We start from the raw sequence: 16,718 nt of genomic DNA, 5'->3' as shown, positions 1-16,718 counted from the left end.
AACTATTCTCTGTGCCTTTGTTCATGAAGTTCTCCCTGCCTGGAATCATTTGAGCCTCCCCAAATTCTCCCCATACTTAAAGGCCATACTTTAAGTCCCATCCTCCCTAAAGAACCCTTTCCAGATAATTCTGGTTCATTCTTAACTCTGTGTCTAAAAACTGTTTGTTCTATACCTGTTGCCACAGAATTTTATTTTGCATCACCCTTTGTTTCATTCAGGAATGCTTCTAGGATGTGTGGGGGCCCCCAAACAAATACCTTTTGTGGGGCTCATCTATATACACAATTTGATTCACCTAAAATCAGCATCAACACTATTTCGGTGGTGCAATCTCACATGATACCATCAAAGAAATACCATACCACCCAGCTAGAATGATTTACTGCCAGGCTACCTTTCTGGAATCAAGACTCTGGGGGGACTCCACAGGCATGAGTTTTGAAGCTTCTTGACTCCACATGTAGGGGAGAGGATTAGAGGGTGCTCCAAAGGGGAGAAATGGGGGCTGGGGTCTACATAGGTTCAGTTTGAGATTGAGGCTCCTTGCTTAGATGACACTGCAAACCCTGGGCAGTCCCAGACACTGGAGGGGAACTTAGAAAATTTTGAGAAAGGTGCTTCTTATGATCAGAACCCACGTAGGACCTGCTCTGGACTCGGGGCGCCTACCCTGACGGCACTACCTACCTGGACAGTCCTCAGCACTAGAGGGGGACTTAGAAAATATGGAGGCAGGCATTCCAAAGCATGGAGTCCCCTGAGATGCGGGCCCAGGGCAGGGGCCCTGCTTGCCTGGGTCTAAGGGTGATACTGATTTCATTGTTTAAATTTTGTCTCTATATCAAACTGCAAGTTCTTTGAGAGAGGGGAGTGCATTCTACCTCTTTATTTCTCCACCTCTCACTTCCGTCTTCTGCTACAGAATGCACAGTTTGCTGCAAACAGAGAAAGTATTGCATAAGGAGTTCTGATAATATAGGGGCAGTTACCACAGCAGTAGTGGGTCCCACTTCCAAAAACTTTACCCTGCTCACCACAAAGGACTGAAGGGCAATGCCTGTAAGCATGTCCTCAAGGTGGCTCTGAATCTCTTGGGTGTATCTCTAAGATGTTGAAGGAGGTGGATCTAAACAGTGGGAAGAATCTGTGGTTCCTACAGAAGCAGAACTTCAGGTACAACAGGACCAGTAGGAGAGAGTCTTGTAACTGGGCAGATCGGCAGATGGGTGACACATGGGCATTCCCCAATGCAAGCCAGCCCAAGAGAGCTAGGGCATTTCCCATCCTCCAACATGCTTGTCATGCCGAGATGTCAAGACCCTGGATGTGTTTGAGAAAAAAAAAATTTCTTCAAAGAGGATATTTTATTTTTCTGAAAACAAATTTACTTTTATCCCTCGCACATCATCTCACTCAACACGCACATATGCTCTCATGTGAGTGAGCGCACGCACACACACACACACACACCTCTCTTCTTCCCTGTAGCTCCACACACTAGTTATATAACCTTGAGGAAGGTTTCTTAATATTTGTGTGCCTCCATTTCCTTTTGGTAAAAGTAGGGATAAATAACGACATTTAGCTCAAAGGATGAAAGGACAGAACAGATATGAAAACATCTGTCATGATAGGTGGTAGTCCTGATAGGTAGGTTTCCTTCTTTCTATTCAAAACATGCATACACACGTCAATAAATTCACTTATTCAGGCATTCATCCCACATTCCACCAACATTTGTGACAGCCTCCTATATGTCAGGCTTTATGCAGGTAGGGGCAGGGGGTCCAGGTCTTCCCTTCCATGTTGGAGACCTTAAGGGCCCTGATAGCCTGTGGTCCTATGCTGTAGAATAAGAGCACTGTGGTTAAGAATGCCATTTATGTCTTTGGAAAATTTGATTCCTTGTGCATAAGATTTTGGAAAAATTGATAACATTATCTCACCCATTTACAAACTGCTAATTTTCAGTAGAAAAAGATCAGATTAGATTGTGTGCCAACTAAACAATCCCATCTATTTTTCTCTCCTACTGAAATGTTTGTCTTTCTTTTATTGTTCTGTCTGCCTCCTCATTGTTATTCATATAGCTCTGTCACTCACAACTCTACCTTACCAGAGATTACAGAAACATCAGTTCATTAAACAAGTTCTGCCACTTCGACTAAGAAAGAAATGCCTGTCTCCATGTACTGTGTACTAATAAATGGAGAAAAACAAAAAACAAATACACAGGATAAATATAAGTCCTGACTGATGTAGTCACTCACCACTCTGCTGTTTGGCATGATTACATTAATATTTTATGAAATTCATTTAAAACCAAATGTATTCACGACATATGGCTAAAGCTAGAGTAGTAGATAAACTCCCTTTCTTCCTTGCATTCAATATGCCAAGAGTTCCATAGGCTCCACTGCCCAGCAGGGCTTGCTAGAGGGCAGGTTGTACATGACATTTCAAAGGCTCCTATCACATTGTTTATTTCTTTTGTTTATTTTTCACCATTAAGCACCAAAGTAGATGTGAATTTCCAACGCCAACCAAGAAAACAACCATTTGAAATCATGGGCCTTATACAAGTATTAAATAATCTGAAAAACCAAAGAAGTTCAACAATTTAAAACACATTGGGAATAGAACACCAGAGAAATTCTCTCTCTTTTCCAGCCCCTGACCTGGCCTGGGCCTGAGGAGTATACCAACAAGTACATAGCATTACTCAAACTTCTGAAGAAGATTTGAAATCGTTTTATAAAAGAATTGTGGAAAAGGTCAAGGTATTCCTCCAAAGTCCTTTTCACAATAAATCCCTGTTCTGTTTTGCTTTTACCATCTCTTCTTCTAGCACCCTTTCCCTATGGCCATCTTGACTCTTGGCATGACCATTGGTGGAAATGTTATAAGATGTGGGTTTGTAGTCCTTCTTCTGATTCATGTACTTCCCAAAGTCCCAGCTTACTGTAAATCCTGCAATGTTGCATGCTAGTTGGGCCGGCTTGCTCCTCAGAGTTGTAGCTCTACTACATGGTTTCAAGTAATGCTTCAGCATAGCTTTAAGCCTTCCTACTGCCAGCAACTTGTGCTCACTCAGAGTAGTTACATGGCAATAGTATTATCCTCCATTCTATTCCAACATCTGAGCCAGAGAGTTACATTGGAGGCACATATCGTTTCTATGCTGCCATCCAGTCATCCATATGTCCATCCATTCAATATTTTGATGCCAGCCCCTTTGCCAGGTGTTGGGGTTGAGGAAATGAGTAAGACAAAAATCCTTGACCTCACAGTCTGGTTCAGAAATAGCCACGCAAACAGTTACAATGCTCTACCACCAATTCTCATCGCCAAATTACTTACTGGATGCCTACAATGAGATAGGCACTATGCTAAGCATTTTATATAATCTCATTCCAATAGACCTGTGAGCTAGTTATTGGTATTATCCTTCATTTTATAAAGGAACTGGGGCTCAAGGGTTTAGTTACTTGCCCAAGGTTACACAGCCAGTAACAGGCAGAACTAGGATTCAAATCCAGGTTAGTCTAACTCTAATGCTCTTGACCACTACACTGCCTCTCAATGTAGTATGACAATCGTTTTAACAAATTAATTTAATTGTAGGTATAAGTTGAAGCAAGCATGGTGAAAAACATGTCAGATGAACAACAAAATGCTTCCATACAATTCTTTTTTCCTAGTGTGGCAGATTAAAGGTGGATACAAATTCTTTGACACTCCTCTCACCAAGAAATGAGGTCTACGGGCTGGCCCAGTGGCACAGTGGTTAAGTTTGCATGTTCTGCTTCAGTGGCCCAGGGTGTGCCGGTTCAGATCCTGGGTGCAGATCTATGCACCACTTGGCAAGGCATGCTGTGGCAGGCGTCCCACGTATAAAGTGGAGGAAGATGGGCACGGATGTTAGCTCAGGGCCAGTCTTCCTCAGCAAAAAGAGGAGGATTGGTGGTGGATGTTAGCTCAGGGCTAATCTTCCTCAAAAAAAGAAATGAGTTCTATGTCCTCCTTCCCTTTTGAATCTGGACAGGCTCGACAACTGCTTTGATCAATAGAATATGACAGAAGGGATGTTGTGCCTGTTTTTAGGCTCAGGCCTTAAGAGAAATACAATTCCCACTTCTTGTTTCCAGGAACATGTGCTATGGGAGCTCTGAATAACCATATAACACGTCCAACTACTGTGATGGAGAGACCACGTGGGGATGGTCTTAGAGTAAATGGAATGGGAAGGATCCAGCTGAATCCACCGTTTTTATCTGTCCCTGCCAAAATGCCGTGTGTATGAGTAAAGTTGTCTTGGAACCTCCAGACTAGCCTGCCACAGCTGAGGCATCCCTGTTGATATCATACGGAACAGAAGAATTAGCCATCTGAGTCCTGCCAAAATTCTTGATCCAGAAAATCTTAAAACAGAATAAAAGAATTATTTTTTAAGCCACTAAGTTATAAAGTAGTTTGTCATACAGCAATAGATAAGCAGAACATGCAGCAACATGCCTAGGGAGAGGGTGTGATTGGTTAATAGAGTTAGTTACTTTCAAAGAATGAAAATAGAAAGTACAATAAGCAGTCCAACTAGACTGACTAAGATTTTTCTCAGCTTATTGAAAAGGTGCTTTGGGACCTTGCAGGGCCCCAGAGCCACTGTCTTGAGCAATTGTTGTCACTGTACTGTTGCTGTGTGGAAGGGCCAGCTGGAACAAGGCCAGATGACTGACACTAAGACTACAGATGTCTACAAGATACTAGAAACCTTAGAGCTTGCCCATCTTTGATGTCTGACAAAGACACCACACAAGCCAATTTTATGATTCAACCTTTGGTATTTTCTGGGAGGTCAGTTCACACTGGCTTTCTTCTTGTAAAATGCAACCTCCACTTTTGTAGCAGGGGTGGGTGGGGTGGTGGTGTCCATAATACTACTACCCATTAATTGAGTGCATATGAATGTCCAGGTTTTAAACACATGATCACACTTAATCTTCACAACAATTCTTTTTTTAAAAATTATTTATTTTTTTTTAATTTTTATTTTTTTCGGATGTACGTCGTATTTACAACAATTGTAAGGAATGGGCAGTATTATTATTCCCTATTTTACAGATGAGGAAATTCAAGTTCCTAGAGATAAAACAGTAACACCACAAAGTAGGTGGCTTTTACTAACCATGCTCTCAATCATCAGTCTATACCACTTCCCACAAAGTCCATGGGTCCACAGGAAAAAAAGATGCTCCTTGTCAGATTAAGCTCTGTATCTACCTACTGAGCCTGTAGCAGACCTTCAATTAGTCCCGTACAAGAGGCTACCTTGGGGTTGCTTATCTCTACACCTAGAATTTCCTGTTGAGATATTCAATATATGTATTGCCACAGTGTTAGGTAATTTAGAGACCTCTGTTTTAAATCTTTTGTCTCAACTTTGACCCACAGGAGAAGGTGGAATTATGGCACTGCATGAACTGGAGGTAGGCAAAGGTAGGAGGTGACATATTTACTATCTTGCTTGCTTTTTCAGAATTAGACCCTGATTCTGGCTGGCTGGAAGCCCCTTCGTACCCTCAGAAAGGCTGTCCCTACACTTAGTGACTTCTCCCTACTCATTCCCCCCAGGCCTATAAAGGCATTTCCAATCTTTTAGGTGTTCCAGAGACCCTTTGAGTACCAGGAAGTAGTTTGCACTCACAGTAAAACCATTGAAATGCAACCATAGATTAGTCTAAAATAAGTGTTCCCAATAGGATCTAATTATATATGCACAATTCAGTTATTTTATAGAAAATTATTATTTCAATTCAGGTATATATTTCTGAATACATTATCGCTATTTCTTTAGCGTTCCTACAAAATTCACTGTAAAATTAAGAATTATACCTGGGTATGGAGAAATTTTAACCTACTATGGTCCTGACTGCCTCCTCTCTATGTAGATCCTTGAAAAGACTTTTCAGGCAGCCAACCTGAAGAGAGAACACAGATTTCTAAGGACAGCCTGGCTGAGCTGCAAGATGATCCTGGACTTATCACTAGCCCTCTTGGAAACAGAGCAGAAGTTTCCAAGTTGTTGTACAATGACTCTCAAATTCTACCAACATCTGCCCTGCTTCCCCAGAAGATCATCTCAATCCTTGTTTCAGGCCAGCTATAAAACTGTGGCAGGGCCTGGCTCATGTACAACGGCAAACAAGGTAGCAAACTGGGCTTGGGTGGGTTCTGTGTCATAATTTCAGTTCACAAAGACTCTCCAATAAGTCTCCACTTTGAACCCAAATTGCCACCAATGAAGCTTTATTTCTTTAATGTAAGTTTTTGCAAATATCTACCTTTCTAGCCCACCTTCCCCCTACTCCTTCCTGTTTATTTACACTGTGCTCTCGCCTTGTTAGAACATTTGACAGATTCAGGGTCATGCCCTCGCTTCTCATCCAGGGATGCTGTGAACACTTTTGGAGGGGCATTAGTGGGGACATTGCACACTACAATTGTGGTTCCAAAATTTATGGATTTTAGAGATGAATAAAATAAAATTATATAAATACACATATTTAAGGTTGCCAACCTCTTAATTTGCAAAGAAAAGATGTGGGGAAAAAATAACAGAAACTAACCAATGTACTATTCACACAGTTCATAAAAGACAGAACGTTTTAAAACCAAAAATATAGGAAGTCTATAATTTCAGAATAAATAATAGCTCTTTCAATTGAGCAAATTTACCTTCATGAAAAATTCACTATATTTTTAGTTTTTACATTTTGCAGCAAACTAGGGAAAGTAATATTGACGGGTCCTGGGCTATGCACCAGTGTTTGGGCTTTAGAGATCATTCAACTACCTCACTTAGTGTGCACTCCTATATGTGAAGCTCCCTATGAAAAATTCTCTCCGAACTAAAATGTCAAACACACACACAAAAGTGTTGAGGCCCATGAAACGTCTGACCTCTCCCCCCGGATTGGTATATTTTCTCTTCATGGAAAATGCAAATTGTATGACTGATCAGGTTTCCCTTTTTGTTTTGGCTATCTGGTCACAGGTGCAGCTCAACTTTAGAAACTCCATGGGTTCCTATGACCTGCACATCTGAATTCTAATTAACCTCCCCACCTGGTCTTCGCCTTCTAGTCTCATTTATATTTTCCTAGATGCTTGTTTATTTTACTTGTAATTTTTCTCTTTTATTGTAATCTTTCTTATAAGCTGCCTCAAAGCGTTTGTGGAATGAGGTAACGTAATTCAAGTCAGTATTTAACCATTGTCCCCATACTGTATACTCTTGCACACCTTCCAGTCACTGATGCACCATTTCCTCTGCCTGGACTGTCCTTGGTTCTTTTTTTTCATCTCACACATACCTACATATCCCCGGACACTGAGCTCAAATGTTATCACTTCTGTGAACCTTCCCTGACCACCATGGCCTATCTGGCACTCCCCCTCATCCTACCCAGGCTAAAACAATACTTTTCTACATATTTCTACTATGACACTTGCTACATTGTGGTATAGTGATATTGACTTTGCTGCCTCTGCCACTGGATTCCGGGTTCAAAGGTGAGGATTGAGCCAAGCCCAGTTTCGATCCCCTTGACCTAACTCAATATATTTTTAACAAATAGATGGGTAAATAAAAGCACAAATGGACAAAACAGATGGGAAGCCTTTGAGCTGCTGTCAGTCAAGAGGCACCTCATAGATGAGAACAGATTTTATTAAGGAGAAAATATGGGGGTTCTAAAAGTACTGGAGTCATAACGAGGGCAAGCATCTTCCTCTTTTTTGTTGATTGCTTTATCCCCAGGGCTTCTTGAAGTACCTTGCATACAGCAGGCCTTAGTAATTACTTCTTATATGAATGAACGAATAAATGGTCTCACTTGGCCACTCTTCATAATAGTTTCCGTGAAGAGCCCTCAGATTACTATCACTATGTAGGATTCAAGCTTGTTTTGAAGAGACATCAGTTCTTTTTGGTACAGTGTTTTACATATCACTGCCTTTCAGTGAAGTGTCCACATGATAATGAACAGTGCTCTCCTTTCTCAAGATCTCAACCTTATCTGCCACTGAAGGCACATTCTACTTGTGGAAAATATTAGAAATAATAGAAACCCAAGTCTGAGCCTCCTTGAGAAGCTTGTAGAACAGTGGCCTGTCATGTGTCATGCATCCTCATTTTTTTCTGTTTCCATCAGAGTTGGCCTGCTGGGTATAGAGAGAACTGCCTCCTTAAGAATGATAATGCCTATAGATGGGCAAGGTCTTGCTGTGGGAATAACATCCATGAGTCCATATTTTCCAACATCTCTCATTATGGAGGTGGCATAGTCAATACAGTGGAGACACCATAATGATAGACTCTTCTCTTCCATTGGGACTTCACAGGCACCACATTTACATGCTAAGGATATTTTAATTGAGGGGAAAATAAAGGAAGCAGCACACAGTATTTAATGAGTACACCTTAATGGGTCCACCCTTGGATTCATCTGGGATGATGAGCAGAACAATACTCCTTAAACAGAAGGTCTGACTCTTTTTGGTACCTCTCTTCACGTGAAAACATTAGTCTCATTTGACCAGCTTGGAAAAGCAAATACTCTTGCAAGAAAGACAGCTGCCAGCCAGAGGGGACCTCCTAATCTGCCATCATTTTGGATTAACTGGATTGAATAGCAGCTGTACAAAACACTATGTTAGATGAAAGGGAGCTCCACACCAAACCCCAGAGCTAGCCTGTCTCTGCTCCCCACTCAATGAACATAATAAGTCAGACATCGCCATGATGACAAGTATGTGTCCAAAGGACTCAGCTTCCATGACAGGATGGATTTGAGCTCTCTAGGGGAAGTCAAGGAAGCTTATGTATCATTTGTTTTTCATCAATGCTAAAAGCATTTTCTATTGTTACAGGCCAGATGAGACAGGACAAAGAAAAGTTTGTTGGCTCAGTAGGAAACCTCCTAAGGGGCAGAAAGTAGCTGAATCACTGAGCCATCAGTGGGTAACCTGAGGGAACAGTTACATGTGGCTCATCTGCTGTCTTTTCCATTTTAAGGAATCTTGGGGGGTGGGGGAAGGATTAGAGGCATCCCATTCAGTTAAAATATTACATAATAAAGATAGAAGGCACTGTGTTCCCCAAACCTTGGCAACACTGGAGTGTGGTGCCAACCTTCCGTTTCTGTGGACACGTCACCAGATTTACAGGGAGCAATCATCAGCACAATCAGACACTCTTCTCTTCACCTGCCATTGTCCAGTGCTTCTCCAGGGAAAAATTTCACCTCTGCATTCATTATCCTTCACTGTTGTTGAGAATACAAATGAGCCATAATTCAACTTGTTGTGAGCCATATATCAGATGTGAACTTGAAAGAATAATAATAATAGCTAAGTTCATGGAGGAATTACTGTGAGCCATGTATCATTCTAAGACTTTACATGTGTTACCTCATTAATCTTCACAATAACCCTATGACTGAGGGTGCTATCATTATCTGCTTTGCAGATGAAGAAACTGAGGCATAGAGACGTTAAGTAACTTGCCAATGGTAACATTAGCTACTTAATGGCGGAGCAGGGATTTATTTGAACCTAGGCACTCTTGATCCAGAACTCACGTTCTAATCTCAATGGTTAAACTGCCTTCCTAAAATAATACAGACAAGAGAAAAGTCAGTTCACACAAAACTCAAGTGATTTTAAACACAGCTTTACAAGTATGTCTTAGCTCAATGCTATTGCCCCTTGAACTTTTAAGACTAGAAGGGCACTACTGAACTAAATACCAGTATTCCGAAGACCTGGTTTCTAAAAAGTCAAGTAAGTTTTCCTAGAGCATAGCTGAGCAATCACTGAATCACAAGGTTGAAGGGGACCCTGGGAAGCCATTTCTTCACAGTCCTTAAGAAAACAAGATGTAGGCAAAGAAGGATAGAGGTAGAAAATAAAATGACTCTTGAAGTTTCAGATGGCCGGTGGGAGGTGGACGTGAAGAACAGTCATTGGAGCTGGCAGTAGTGGAACGGCACCCAAATACTTTCAATTTAAGTGGCAGCTTAGCAGCTATTTGAAGGAAATATGTTAGCATTTCCTTTACCTTAAAGGACATATAGTACTACTAACAGTAATAATAATGATAACAGTTAACCTTTATGGACTGCTTATTATATGCCAAGCATTGTGCTAAGCATTTTATTTAATCTCCACAGAAATCCTATGAAGTAGATACTATACCTATCTATCCCCATTTTACAGATGAAGAAACTGAGGTACAGAAAAGTCAAGTAACTTGTGCAAGGTCACATAGCTAGCAAATGGTAGAGCAAAGATTCAAACCCAAGTGCAGTCTATCTTTGAGGCTTGTGTTGTTAAATACTAAGCAAGGTACTGTCTCTGCAGAAATAGCCCTCTGAGCTACTGTTAAGAAAATCAACCCCAATTTTTTAGGCCGATTATTGACCCCAGTGCAAGCTCTGGGCCTGTAATGATGGCTTGGATGATTTTTTACTCTCAGTGTTAGGCCTTTTTTGCTCTACATTATAGACGGGTGGCTAAGCATTGAAGAGTACTTTGTGAACATAGATTTATGTTTAGAGGTGATAATTTCCAAACAATATGATATAAGCTAACATTTAGTCTCCTGGCATTAGAGCAGATCTGGCTTCAAGATTTTTCCTGGAACATATACCCATATAGTTCAGATTTCCATAAACTGACACTATTTAAGCCAAACCAGATTGTCTGGTCACTCTAGACTATAAGAGATTGTGACTTGGGACCACTCCATATGGAGCTATAAAATAATATAGAATATTTTGGTTTAAATTTTATTATAATTAAATAACGAAGAAAAGCTGAAAAGCCTATTTAGAAATGTCTATAAGAAATATATTAATAATGATCTTTAAGGTATTTTAATAGCCAACATGTTTGAGCACTAACTATGTGCCAGGCATTGTGCTGAGCACAATTTAATTCTCACAACAAGCTTCAGGTTAGGTACTGTTAGTTTGATTTTATGAATGAGGAAATTGAGTCTCATAGAAGATATTTAACTATCCAAGATGAAGTAGTGAAAGAAATAGGCTTGGAAGTCAGCCAGATTGTCCAGAGTCTGAGCTCTTAACCACTATTAATAAGGGCTCCTGTCATAACACCCGCTGATCCCAGATTGGCCCCACTAGTCATTTAAAACCGAAGGAGATCCATGGTCCAATCATTCTAGCCCTCAAAGGATCCCTGGTTGCTCATTTCAATTATTGTCGGTGTAATGGAGTAGGATGCAGTCTAGTTGACTGCAGTCCATAGTATAAGTTACAGTGTGGTGGGACAGTTTTTTGCCTTTGCCACATATAGAATCCCAGCTCCTTTTTTCTCCACCCATTTCTCATTCACGTATCATTTTTTCTTTATGCTTCGCTGCTTTTATGCTTCTTTCCTAGTTTTCAACGTAATAACATTTCTTAATTTATTATTAAGTATCATTGCTTACCCTACCTCACCCCCATTATAACATAGAAGGATTCAAAATCTGGGCTGGAATTGTGAAATTATTTTTTGGGGGGGGTGGGGTTAGCTAATTATATAAATGAATGGCACAACAAAGTAGCATCACCCTAGATCTGTTTCTCATCTTTAATGTGCTTGTGAATAACCTGGGGATCACGTTAAAATGTAGCTTCTGATTCAGTACATCTGACCTGTGGCCTGAGATTCTGGGATTCTTAACTCCCAGGTTATGCAGACCACATTTGAGTAGCGAGGTCCTGGATTGGCCTGGTCCTGTCATGCTTTTAAGTAGGATCACAATTAAATGAACATTAATTAAATGGTTTAGGATATTTAAAAAGCAGCCCAGGTTTCCTGAGATGGCAATTCCCTAATGTCTTCACAAACTTATTTTAATGTTTTATAGCTTTGACACTACAGGAAGCTTTTTTTTGTGTCTAAACTAAACCTTTCAGATGCTGTGGCATTTTTCTTCTAATTTTATCTTTAGCGAAAATATATTTGGTACACCGTGCCCATTCTCTTACAGGTTACATTGTTTAAAAAAATATGAACAGTTATTCAATGTTAACAATAGTCTTTGAGATGTTCCCCACCATCTCCGTTCCTCCCCTTTAGGAATCTAAGATTTTGGGGATGTCTAAGTCAGTTCTCATTCCAGCTGCTGTTTATTTGCCTCCTCTAAGAAATCTATAAAACTGGACAAGCTTTGTAATTCCTTGCCAAACTCTGTTGCCTCTTATTTCAATGAGCTATTTAAATGTTCAATGACCATATCCCGCATCAGATGTACCCCCAGCTTGCTCATAGTGCAATAGGAAGTATACTAGTAACTACTGGCCACCCAGTCCATAAAGCTCGTATTACAAAAACGCACACTCTAGGCAGAATCTGGTAAATGTCAACTTCAAAATAAATTGTGTCATACTGTTATATTTATTACCACATGGTCAATAAAAAGAAACACTTGTGAGTTGATTAAAAATAGCATACCAGGTAAAATTGGTTGTCCAGCAATTCCCAGCGGTGTCATTCCAAGATTATTCATTGCTGTGGCCCATGCAGTTGGATCAGACATAGGTAGTGTCATTGCAGTGGAATCCACATTCAGAGTTCTACTATTATCAGCTAAAAAGAAATGACAAGCAAAATAATTTTTTCTATTAAGATTTCAGTATCTAGTTTACTTATCAAGGGAAACTCTGGTAAACTCTTTACAGATTTGGGCTGATGGACAAGTGGTGGATAGGGCCTTAATTCCAGCTCTTTACAAGGGTTAAAACAATATACTTGAACTGGTAGGAAGTCATAGAATTTGAAAGCAGTTTACCATATGGCATTTTAGTGTGTTTCTTTCTTTCTTTCTCTTTCTCCCTCTCTCTCTCTCTCCCCATGCTCTCCCCTCCCTCCATTCCTTCCCTCTTGTTTTTTTTTTTTTATGAAGACTTTTTTTTTTAAGAGGAGTTTTAGGTTCACAGTAAAATGGAGGGGAAGGTACAGAGATTTCACATATACACCCTGCTCCCACACATGCGTAGCCTCCCCCATTAACAACATCCTCCACCAGAGTGGTACATTTGTTACAACTGATGAACCTACATTGACACATCGTAATCACTCAAAAGCCATCCTTTACATTAGGGTTCACTCTTGGTGTTGTATATTCCATGGGTTTGGACAAATGTATAATGATATGTATCCATCATTATGCTATCAGAGAGAGTATTTTTGCTACCCTAAAAATCTTCTGTGCTCTGCTTATTCATCCCTCCCAGCGCTCTAACCCCTGATCTTTTTACTCTCTCTATAGTTTTGCCTTTTATAGAATGTCATATAGCTGGATTCGTACAATAGGCAGCCTTTTCAGACTGGCTATTTTAACTTAGTAATATGCATTTAAGGTTCCTCCATGTCTTTTCATGGCTGATAACTCATTTCCTTTTAGTTCTGAAAAATATTCCATTGTTTGGATGTACAACAGTTTATTTATCTGTTCACCTACTGAAGGACATCTTGATTGCTTCCAAATTTTGTCAATTATGAATAAAACTGCTATAAACACCCTTGTGCACATTTTTGTGTGGACATAAGTTTTTTAACTCCTTTGGGTAAATGCCACGCCATGCAATCACTGGATCATATAGTAAGAGCATATTTAGTTTTGTAAGAAACCGTCAATCTGTCTTCCAAAGTGGCTGTACCATTTTGCATTCCTACTAGCAATGAATGAGATTTCCTGTTGCTCCACATCCTCACCAGCATTTGTGTTGTCAGTGTTTTGGATTCTGGCCATTCCAATAGGTGTGTAGTGGTATTTCATTGTTGTTTTAATTGCATTGCCCAGATGACATAGTATGTGGAGAATCTTTTCATATGCTTATTTGCCATCTGTATATTTTCTTTGGTGAGATGTCTATTAAAGTCTTTGGCCCATTTTTTAATCAGGTTTTCTGTTTTCTCATTGTTGAGTTTTAAGAGTTCTTTGTGCATTTTAGCTAACAGTCCTTTATCAGATGTGTATTTGGCAAATACTTTCTCTCAGTCTGTGGCTTGTCTTCTCATTCTCTTGACATTGTCTTTTGTAGAGCAGAAGATTTTAATTGTAATGAAGTCTAACTTATCAATAATTTCTTTCATGGACATGTCTTTGGTGCTGTATTTAAAAAGTCATCATCATATTCAAGGTCATCTAAGTTTCCTCATGTTATCTTCTAGGAGTTTTATAATTTTATATTTCACATTAGGTCTATGATTCACTTTGAGTTAATTTTTGTGATGGGTATGAGATCTGTGTCTAGATTGCTTTTTTTGCATGTGGATGTCCAGTTGTTCTGGCACATCTGTTGAAGAGACTATCTTGCTACCTTGTATTGCATTTGCTCCTTTGTCAAAGATCAGTTGACTGTATTTTTGAGGGTCTATTTCTGGGCCCTCTCTTCTATTCCATTGATCTATTTGTCTATTCTTTCACCAATACCACATTGTCTTGATTACTGTAGTTTTGTAGTAAGTCTTGAAGTTGGGTAGCATCATTCTTCCAACTTTGTTCTCATTCAATATTGTGCTGGCTATTCTGGCTCTATTGTCTCTTCATATAAACTTTGGAATCAGTTTGTTGATATCCACAAAATTGCTTGCTTGGATTTTGATTGGAATTGCATTGAATCAACTTGGGAGGAACTGACATCTTGACAATATTGAGTCTTCCTATGAATAAACATGAAATATCTCTCCATTTATTTGGTTCTTTGATTTTGTTCATCAGAGTTTTCTGGATTTTTTTCAAGCATACACACCACAGGAGCTTGGGATGATTAAGAGGTTTCCCATTCTTGTCATCGTCTAGTTGTATATGATTACTTCAGCAGCATCCATCCAAACTACTCATGCATGAAAACCAAGACAAAACATCCAAGGGTTTCCAGAGTAGCAATAAAAATTATATTCCTGATGTAATTTCCTATCTTTGAGGCAATAATATTGAATAGAGCTGGACACACAATCAAGAGACATCAAATTAGCCAATTGAGTATTTTGGGGGCTTACAGGGACACCAGAGAATAAGTAGATAGGAGACATAGTCTCTGCCTTCAAAGGTTATATAATCTAATTGAAGAGACCAATGATCATGGTGATGATTATTACTATTATCACTAATTATTGTACACATCATATGCTAGGTAAAGCACCTGGCATACATTAGAACCATTAAACTTTCAAAACAACCCTATAAGATAGGGACTATTTATATCTCCATTTAACAGATGAGAGGCTTTGAAAGGTCATATATATTGCCCAAGATAACATAAGATGTGTACTTTTAGCCACTATGCTTTACTATCTCCAACTAAACAATTAGGAAACAATGAAAGACTTGAATGGTATAGACAAGAAATTTTACTGAAGTTTAAGGAATGAAGAACTATTGTGGCTTGAGTAGGTGGGGTAGGTGGGAAATGCTTTATCGAAAAGATAGGATTTGAAGGAATGGGCCAGATTTCTATACAACATGTCTTGAGTGATGGGTAGCTATTATATAGGTAAAGAAGAGGGGAAAAAACATTTCAGAAGTAGGGATAACATAAGCAAAGACATTGAAGTGGGTTATATATGCGTGTGAATGTATATACTGCACAGTTGGGAGAGAGGTAGTCATAAGTCATCTGAACACAAAGAGACTTTTATTTGGGGAAATTTCCCTCTGACTACTAATTTCCATAGGAAAAACTTTCCATGGCTTTTCCCCTACCTCCCAGTAGGTACTCCTGCCAATTATACCTCCAAAGGCAACTCTGTTCTAATAGTAGCTTGCTAACGTCTATCACATCCTTCCAACCTGGCAACATCAGGGATGATCCTTGGCTGAGTTATTTATACAAGTGCTATTTTGGTCACTGATTGGTCAGAACAAGCAAATGCAAATGTCCAAAAGCATTACTTTTGAAATATTAGTTTTTATTATTTTTCTATGCTGCCTACGCCTCCTCTCCATAAACCACACACACAGACACCCTCCCTCACCACACACACAGAGTGATTGATGGCCCTCAGCATTTGTTACTGCAGTCAGAAGTCACATTTCAGAACTGGTGATTTTTCCATCTGTAGGAACTCTAGTTCTCACATCCAGTTTTCAGTGCACTCCCATGAAGGCATATTAGAAGGCTAGAAATAGACTGCTTGTAAATATTATCAAGAAAACAAATATGGGGCATCAAATATCCTTTGGGTCAAGAGTTTATATAGTGATTATTAGGGTCATCGGAACTCCCAATCTCCAGCCAGAGGAGACAAGATTTAGGAAATGCCTTAGCTGGAAGGGACCTTTAGAGATCACTGAGTCTGCACTCTGATTTTCTCTAGTGGCTGGAGAATGATTCCCAGAGGAAACAGCTAGGTTTAGAAGGACTGGGCCCCAATGCCAAAACTAATTTCTTACAATGGTTTGGCTACTCATTGACTCTGCAGTCCTGGGAAATATAAGAGAATCAGGAATTATTCTCAATAAAGAATTCCGAGATCAAAGAATGAGAATTTACAATGTACCAACCTAGCCAAACCCTGGACTAATTTTGCGGGGAGGGGAGAGAATTATCTAAATTATCAATTTTTTTAAAGGATAGCAGAGTATTACTATTTTCAAAATAGATATTAATTCAAATTGCCTGTAAAAATGTTAGCAG

The 16,718-nt window shown here is 39.6% G+C and overlaps 1 protein-coding gene across 11 annotated transcripts in view; it reads right to left on the bottom strand.

Moving 5' to 3' along the window:
- The window catches only part of ENOX2 (ecto-NOX disulfide-thiol exchanger 2), a 259,169-nt gene that overhangs the window by 53,775 nt on the left and 188,676 nt on the right, over positions 1–16,718 (bottom strand). For 10 of the 11 annotated variants that reach the window (XM_046673947.1, XM_046673946.1, XM_046673938.1 and 7 more), the window contains one exon: positions 12,529–12,663. The exons of the other annotated variant lie outside the window; for it this stretch is intronic. In XM_046673947.1, coding sequence (XP_046529903.1) covers positions 12,529–12,625 — 97 coding nt within the window. In that variant the 5' untranslated portion in view covers positions 12,626–12,663. The remainder of the gene's footprint in view (positions 1–12,528; positions 12,664–16,718) is intronic. 11 annotated transcript variants of the gene reach the window in all.

This window comes from Equus quagga, chromosome 10, assembly GCF_021613505.1.
Source record: "Equus quagga isolate Etosha38 chromosome 10, UCLA_HA_Equagga_1.0, whole genome shotgun sequence".
NCBI classification, from domain to species: Eukaryota; Metazoa; Chordata; class Mammalia; order Perissodactyla; family Equidae; genus Equus; species Equus quagga.
Note: the sequence above shows the minus strand (reverse complement) of the source record. Positions and strands in the feature narration are given on the sequence as shown.